Raw genomic sequence first — 8391 nt, 5'->3', positions numbered from 1 at the left:
CGCGGAGCGCTTCTCTCGTCCGTCGTGGCGTTTTTGCAAAAAAGCCCGTGACGTTTCCTGAAATCAACCCGCAGTCCGGATTTAAGTTAGGAAACGAATCGTTTTTTACATTTTACCCGAAACCCCCTATGTTTAATCCAAACGAACCCGCAGTCCCGCCGTCCAACACATGGTCTTCGTCGACAGCTCCAGCGTCGCCCTTCTTGCGATACCCGAGCCGCACGAAGGGTATATTATGTATGTATGTAATGTCTTTACGACGTTGCATTGTTGTTGATGACGGATCTAATTGATATCTTCATGATATTAATATATTTTTATTATAAAAAGAATGATTAATAGCATATTTTCAAAACAATATAGTATAAAAAAATCAGAACACATTATGTGCCAACACTACCCATCAGAGGCCACCGCTCCACCGTTTCCTAGCTGAAGTGGAATCTCGTTCACCTGATCACTTCCCATGGCTGAAGAAGGCCGACTCCGTCCGGAGACTGGAGGCCGACTCCCCTTCCTTTTCAGCTCGGACTTGTACCGCAACTTCGATTCGAAACGAAGTCGGAACAAAGCCCCCACTCCACGGAGGAGGAGAGGCTATAAAAGGTAAGCCAACCCCCTCGAGTTCTTCCTCACATTGCACCACGAGGCCACGAAACTCAGCGCGACGAACTGAATCGAATCGAATCGAATCGAGCATCTCAAATCCGCGTCCCATGGCGATCCACGGCGAGCCCTCTTCCTCCGATCCGAGCGGGAAGAAGGACTACTCCACGGCGATTCTTGAGAGGAAGAAGTCACCGAACCGGCTGGTGGTCGACGAGGCCACCCGCGACGATAACTCCGCCGTCGCTCTACACCCGGACACCATAGACAGGCTGCAGCTCTTCACCGGCGACACGCTCCTGCTCAAGGGCAAGAAGCGGAAAGACACGGTCTGCATTGCGCTACCCGACGACACGTGCGAGCATACCAAGATCCGGATGAACAAGGTCGTCAGGAAGAACCTGAGGGTGCGGCTCGGCGACGTCGTCTCTATTCATCAGTGCCCAGACGTCAAATACGGGAAGCGCGTGCACGTACTTCCCATCGACGACACGGTGGAAGGGATCGACGGAAACCTGTTCGAAGCCTTCCTGAGACCATACTTCCTCGAAGCCTATCGACCCGTCAGAAAAGGAGACCTTTTCCTTGTGAGAGGCGGGATGACAAGTGTGGAGTTCAAAGTCATAGAGACTGACCCTGCAGAGTATTGCATCGTCGCGCCTGATACAGAGATATTCTGCGACGGCGAACCGGTCAGGAGGGAGGATGAGGAGAAGCTGGACGATGTCGGCTACGACGATGTCGGTGGGGTCAGGAAACAGATGGCCCAGATCAGAGAGCTGGTTGAGCTCCCACTGCGCCATCCCCAGCTGTTCAAGTCCATTGGTGTGAAGCCTCCCAAGGGCATCTTGCTGTATGGGCCACCTGGGACTGGCAAGACCCTCATTGCTAGAGCTGTGGCCAATGAAACAGGTGCCTTCTTTTTCCTGATTAATGGCCCAGAGATTATGTCAAAGCTGGCCGGAGAAAGTGAGAGCAATCTCAGAAAGGCGTTTGAAGAGGCAGAGAAGAACGCGCCGGCCATCATCTTCATCGATGAGATTGATTCCATAGCCCCAAAGAGAGACAAGACCAACGGAGAGGTCGAAAGGCGTATTGTTTCGCAGCTGCTCACTCTTATGGACGGGCTTAAATCACGTGCCCATGTTATTGTTATGGGTGCTACCAACCGCCCGAATAGCATCGACCCTGCTCTCAGAAGATTTGGTAGGTTTGACCGGGAGATCGACATTGGGGTCCCTGATGAAGTTGGACGGCTTGAGGTTCTCCGAATTCACACTAAAAACATGAAGCTAGCTGAAGATGTTGAGCTGGAGCATGTTTCGAGGGACACTCATGGGTATGTCGGCGCTGATCTTGCTGCCCTTTGTACCGAGGCTGCTCTCCAGTGCATCCGTGAGAAGATGGACGTTATAGACCTCGAGGATGACACCATTGATGCAGAGATACTGAATTCCATGGCTGTCACGAACGACCATTTCAAGATTGCGCTAGGGACAAGCAACCCATCTGCTCTTCGTGAGACCGTTGTCGAAGTTCCAAATGTCTCTTGGGAGGATATTGGTGGCCTGGAGACCGTCAAAAAGGAGCTGCAGGAGACCGTCCAGTATCCGGTGGAGCATCCCGAGAAATTTGAGAAGTTTGGTATGTCTCCCTCCAAAGGTGTTCTGTTCTATGGACCTCCGGGCTGTGGTAAGACCTTGTTGGCCAAGGCAATTGCTAACGAGTGCCAGGCTAACTTTATCAGCATCAAAGGGCCAGAGTTGCTTACCATGTGGTTTGGTGAGAGTGAGGCCAATGTGCGTGAGATTTTCGACAAGGCTAGGGGGTCAGCGCCATGCGTCCTCTTCTTTGACGAGCTTGACTCAATTGCCACTCAGAGAGGAAACAGTGTTGGCGATGCCGGAGGTGCCGCCGATAGGGTGCTGAATCAGCTTCTTACCGAGATGGACGGGATGAATGCCAAGAAAACCGTGTTCATCATCGGCGCTACCAACAGGCCAGACATCATAGACCCTGCCTTGCTCAGGCCTGGGCGCCTTGATCAGCTTATCTACATTCCTCTACCTGATGTTGAATCCAGGCTCCAGATCTTCAGAGCCTGCCTCAGGAAGTCTCCTGTGGCCAAAGATGTTGATTTGAATGCTCTCGCCAAATACACACAGGGGTTCAGCGGTGCAGATATCACTGAAATCTGCCAGCGTGCATGCAAATATGCCATCAGAGAGAACATTGAAAAGGACATGGAAAAGGAGAGGCGACGCAAGGAAAACCCTGAAGCCATGGAGGAAGACGAAATGGATGAAATCGCTGAGATCAAGGCTTCTCACTTCGAGGAGAGCATGAGGTATGCACGCCGGAGTGTGAGTGATGCCGATATTCGCAAATACCAGGCCTTTGCTCAGACGCTGCAGCAATCACGTGGTTTCGGCAGTCAGTTCCGTTTCCCTGACCAGCCGGTGGCAGGTGCTACCACTGCGACCGATCCTTTTGCATCCGCTGCGGTGGCAGCTGAAGACGATGATTTGTACAGTTAAATTGTCTGCTGTGCCATGAACTTAGCCTAATTCAGTAATTTCCTTGTTGTACTTATTTATATTATGCTATCATCTGTAAGAATGGGAAGACCCTGTAATTATTTTACGTCCATGTGATATATAAACTTGTTTTTTGAATTTTTTGTGATATATAAACTGAAGATTGTATCCTTCACCTAAAAGATAAAAGCATTACCTAGTCTCCGATTCCAGTCTGTGTGACAAGGTTATTAGCATCATTGTATGTGATGCTTTTTTTCTATTAAATTTACTAGTCCAATTACTTTCACTGTCATTGCTAATAAACCTTCTGTTATACTGCCCTTTGGTTTTTGTTTTGTTCTTTTGTTGCAAATGGTTAGTTGTACTGAACAATTCCACAGCCTCTCTGGAATGTTGACAAATTAGTTTAGCATTAGCTGAACTTTTAGTCTATACAAAATGTACCAATATCAATTTTTGGATTCTCCAACGAAGTAACTGAAATAATTCACAACTTAGAAGGTTATATCCGTGTTGATGTTGATTAGCTATTCACTGCCTTTGGCATCTTCTGGCGCGGCAGCTGAAGGCGATTATATATTTGAATTGTCTGTCGTGCCAACTTGATGTAAATTTCTTGTTTCACTTGCTTATGATGTCATCTGTATAAGACACTGAAAGGCCATGTACTTACTTTTACGTTCATGCTCTGATATAATGAAGACTGTGTCTTCCACCTAGATGAGAGAAAAAAAACTTCACCTGTCTCAGTTATGGAAAAAAGATTAATTAGAATGTCGGTGTGCTGAATTTTTCTTTTGTTCATTGTGTACGAGTAGGCATTATAGTCTCTAAAATCTACAATGCATTGATCTTGATTTTGGGATTCTCGGAAAAATAACTGGATTATTCAGGTGGATGTTGATCAGTTATTCATTGTCAGGCCAAGTTGGTTTCCACTGAAATATTGATAGGAGCCATAAAGGACACATGAGAAGAATTGTTGTTTGGATGTTTAAACCTGTACAAATTGCTACCTATATACTATCTTATTTGATATCTGAAATCTGTAGAAAACTACAGATATAAGCTCTTGTTCATGGTAAGCATGTGTGTAGTAGCAGAGACACTTTATATATGTACTTTCCGTACTATAGTTGGCACCGACCTCAACTTTTGGATTCTCCAAAAAAATAACTGGATTATTCATGTTGATGTTGATCCGTCATTCATTGTCGGGCTAAGTTGCCTTATGTTGAAATATAATGACGATCGTCTTTCACCTGGACGAAATAAAAACATCACATGTCTCAACTATGTGGAAAGTAATACTTACAACCTTTGATGTCCTACTGTCTCGCTGTCCAATCTGTGTAGAAATTGTTCTCCCCATAGACTGTAGTACGTTTGCTGCTCTACGGGCTGTGTTGAGCTGCTGGTCAGAGGAGAACAGTGACACACTCAGTACCTGAATGTCAATGCAATGTATTAGACTATTAGCATCCGATTACATGGCAGGTACAGTATGATAAAAGATCAGCATTATATCTTGGAAACCATGGCTGTGCAGCATTGATACATCTGCTCTGACGTACAAAAATATGTAGCAGTTTGCAAGTATGAAATCAGCTCTCCTGCGGATGAACATGGACTGTTCTAGGGTAAACGATGAAAAACAGGAGCCAGGTTTTCTTGATGGTTTCAGTATAGCCTCTGTAGGCCTACAGGGATAAATATCAGATCACCAAATCAAGAAGGGAACTTGAAAGTTACAAATGATGTACTCACCAGCCAGTCTTGCAGTTCAACGATCTCTGAATTGCTACATATCTGTAAAACATTGATAAAAGACAGTTACAGAAGTTGTAGGTGTTCATGCCATCATTGCCAGTGTACATAGCCTGCAACACCAGTCTTCTCTTAGAGATTTGGTATCTTTATGTCACAAATTGTACAAATCTGTCGAATTCGTAGTTGTTTTTCAGAATATCTGATTGCTTATCGATCGCTGCAATGCAGCTGGCTCTCAAGAAATGTCCAATAAATGGAACCAAACTGGTTTCTTCAGCCAATTTGACATATGATTCTCAAGGTTTCCGAAAGCAAAATCATATGGTAACAAGAACATAAACATCAACTACAGTCACATAACAGAGATCAGTCAAATAACTAGGACATGCATAAAACGAGTAACTAGTTCAAAACCTAGGTTTCCCAAAAGATGCAGCAGACCAATACTAGTATTTCACATCGATCAGTTACATGACACAGTAACATCACCAACCCAGCTACTCCACCAATTTCCATTGAGCAACCCAAATTCTAGATAAACAGCACCCAACTACAGTTGCTAGAGATGCATCTAAGAGGAGGTGAACTTTGTGACTGCCTTGGTGCCCTCGGAGACGGCGTGCTTGGCGAGCTCCCCAGGGAGGACGAGGCGGACGGAGGTCTGGATCTCCCGGGAGGTGATGGTGGGCTTCTTGTTGTAGCGGGCGAGCTTGGCAGCCTCCCCGGCGAGCTTCTCGAAGATGTCGTTGATGAAGGAGTTCATGATGGACATGGCCTTGGAGGAGATGCCGATGTCGGGGTGGACCTGCTTGAGCACCTTGAAGATGTAGATCTTGTAGGTCTCCACGCTCTTCTTGCCCTTCTTCTTGCCCTTCTTCTCGCCGCCGCCCTCCTTGGAGGCGGTCTTGCCCGCCGGCAGCCGCTTCTCGGCCTTGGGCTTCTTCCCGGCGGGGACCTTCTCGGCCTTCTCAGTGGCGGGCTCCTCCTCCGCGGGCTTCTTCGCCGCCGGCTTCTTCTCCGCCTTGGGGGGCATCGCTGCTTCGAGGGAGCGGCGAGGGAAGGGGCGCTGGTTTGTTTGTGCGGGAAAGATTGGGAGATTTGGAACGAGATGTGCGGGAAGGAGAGGGGCGGGTGGGTTTATACAGGGAGAGGTGTGAGCGCTGATTGGTGGAGGGGTAAGTGGCTCGGATCCGTGACGTGGAACGGTGTGAAGCGTTCGCTGCTATTGAAATTGGACGATCCTGATTTGTTCCGGTGCGGATAGCTATGGGGCAAAAACATAGGCGGAACGGATGAATATAAGTTTTGGTGTTGAGATGTTTGGTTTACATTCATATATATTATTGGTCATTTATCACACGGTTCTTAAAACACTTTTAGGTTTGATTCATTGAAAACCGATGTTCGGTCGTTTCTAGCGAGGCAGGCTCAAGCCATGCGAATAGACGCACATGGATGGCTCGTTATAAAGGCATTAGCATTTAATCACTCATCCCCTTCGTCCTTCTAGGTCAACCCCGAAATCCCGCATCGCCGCTATAGCTGCCGCCTGCCTCTGCGAGCGCCTCTCCGGCCTTGAGACCTCTACGGCTCAGCGTGGGCATTCGGGTATTTTGATTATTTCGGTTCGGGTAGTTCGGTTTATGGGTAATTCGGGTATTCAATAATGGGAACCAAAATTATTTCTGTCAAAAAAATACCCGGACCCAAATTATCCAAAATTTTGGTTCGGGTAATTCGGGTACCCAAAATACCCAAAATATTCTTAGCATACATCAACTTTTGATATGAATAACTCGGATAGTATGGGTATTTTTGGTAATATGAGTATTTTAGTTAGTACGGGTAACAAGTTAGTGTAATAATAGCATGAAAAATTTGGACAGTATGAATAATTTGGGTAGTATAGGTATTTCGGGTTTTCCACACTAGAACCCGAACCCTAGCCCGAAAACCGAATAGTCAAGAAATGAGAACCGAACCCTTACCCGATACCCGAATTACCCGACATTATGGGTAATTCGGTTCGGTTCGGGTTCGGGTAGCGGGTTCGGGTACCCAGACGCCCAGGGTGATCTACGGTCGTCGGGCCCATCTCATCATCGCCTCGCCGTCGGGGGAGACAATGTCGCCAACGAAGCTTCTTGAGGTCCTCACGTGCGACAACCAGATGTGGAATTGAGATGCCATCGACAAAATCTTGTCAACCTCACCCTGTTATGCAGCTTCTCTTTGCCGCAAGTGTTGCTGCAACTTCCTCAAAGCAACTTTCTCGCAGATACGTCTCCAACGTATCTACTTTTCCAAATATTTTTATTTATTTTTTGAACTCTAATTTGCATGAGTTGAATGAAACTAACCCCCGACTAACGTTGTTTTCAGCACAAATACATTGATGTTGTTTTTGTGTAGAAATAAAAGTTCTCATAATTGGACGAAACTTTTTATGATTTTTTTCTACGAATTATAATGAATTACGAAGCAAAGACCTACCAAAGGGGGTTTGTGTGGACCGCGAGGCAATAGGGCGCAACCACCCTCTAGGTCGCGCCCTTTTGTGTAGTGGGCCCACGAGGCTCCTCCTATCCTATTTCTAGTCCTATAAATTCACATACTCAAAGAAAAAATCAGAGAGGAATTTTCATTGCGATCTACGAGTTGGAGTTGCCGCCACCTCGTATTCTTCCTTGAGAGAACTGATCTAGAGTCTGTTTTGGGCTCCGAAAAGGGGGGTTCGTCACCGTCATCATCACCAAACCTTCTCCATCAACTACTCCATGATGCTCACCATAGGGAGTGAGTAATTCCTTTGCAGGCTTACTGGACGGTGATGGGTGTGGATGGAATTGATCATGTAATTGAGTTAATTTGACAGGGCCTGATCCCTAGTATCGATTATGTTTTGAGATTTATGTTGCTATGACTTTACTATGCTTAATGCTTGTCACTAGGGCCCGAGTGCCATGATTTCATATGTGAACCTATTATTTTTTCATGAATATAAGAGTGATTTGGACCCTGTCTTGCAAGTTGTATGCACCTATTGTGTGTCTTCATCCACATACCCCAAGTTGACAATAATTGGGATTCTTTTCGGTGATTGCCGTAATTTGAGAAGTTCATGTATTCACGATGTGTTAATGCTTTGTTCTCTTCCTATATTAAAAGATGTGGTACTTGCATGTGTCCGAGGACAGTCATGACCATAGTTCGGTTTAGCCAAACACCTGGTCTCGTGTAATCGGTCCCCACAGCTTCCCATGGTATCATAAGCGCAAAATTGTGCCTTTGAGGCACATACTTTGCTGGTGGTGAGGTGTTGATGTGTGGAGCGTTTCCTTATTTAGTTTGATCATGGGAGAGATCCGGAACTGCGGCAGAGCACGAGCTCGTTTGTGTTCCTTAACGGTTCCTTGGGATGTTGGAGTCGTATTTCCAGCTTGTACTTCGGCTGCCAAAGCTGTCGTATGTTCCT

At 46.4% G+C, this 8391-nt stretch overlaps 2 protein-coding genes across 2 annotated transcripts; one reads left to right on the top strand and one right to left on the bottom strand.

Annotated features, from left to right (window-relative positions):
• Positions 1–716: 716 nt before the first annotated feature.
• Positions 717–3188, top strand: LOC123435769 (cell division control protein 48 homolog E-like). The gene has a single exon (XM_045115590.1). It carries the CDS (start codon positions 717–719, stop codon positions 3141–3143), a length of 2427 nt encoding a protein of 808 aa, XP_044971525.1. The 3' UTR covers positions 3144–3188.
• Positions 3189–5335: 2147 nt separating this feature from the next.
• Positions 5336–6020, bottom strand: LOC123435801 (histone H2B.1-like). Its single transcript, XM_045115592.1, has one exon. It carries the CDS (start codon positions 5947–5949, stop codon positions 5488–5490), a length of 462 nt encoding a protein of 153 aa, XP_044971527.1. The 5' UTR covers positions 5950–6020; the 3' UTR covers positions 5336–5487.
• Between the last annotated feature and the right edge of the window lie 2371 nt (positions 6021–8391).

The sequence above is a fragment of the Hordeum vulgare genome, chromosome 1H (genome assembly GCF_904849725.1).
Source record: "Hordeum vulgare subsp. vulgare chromosome 1H, MorexV3_pseudomolecules_assembly, whole genome shotgun sequence".
Taxonomy (NCBI): Eukaryota; Viridiplantae; Streptophyta; class Magnoliopsida; order Poales; family Poaceae; genus Hordeum; species Hordeum vulgare.
The sequence above is the reverse complement of the archived record's forward strand: the minus strand, read 5'-3'. Positions and strand labels throughout refer to the sequence as shown.

Excerpts from the sequence above, each read along its gene's own strand:
- LOC123435801 (XM_045115592.1), bottom strand. The coding sequence starts at position 5,949 with ATGCCCCCCAAGGCGGAGAAGAAGCCGGCGGCGAAGAAGCCCGCGGAG.
- LOC123435769 (XM_045115590.1), top strand. The coding sequence starts at position 717 with ATGGCGATCCACGGCGAGCCCTCTTCCTCCGATCCGAGCGGGAAGAAG.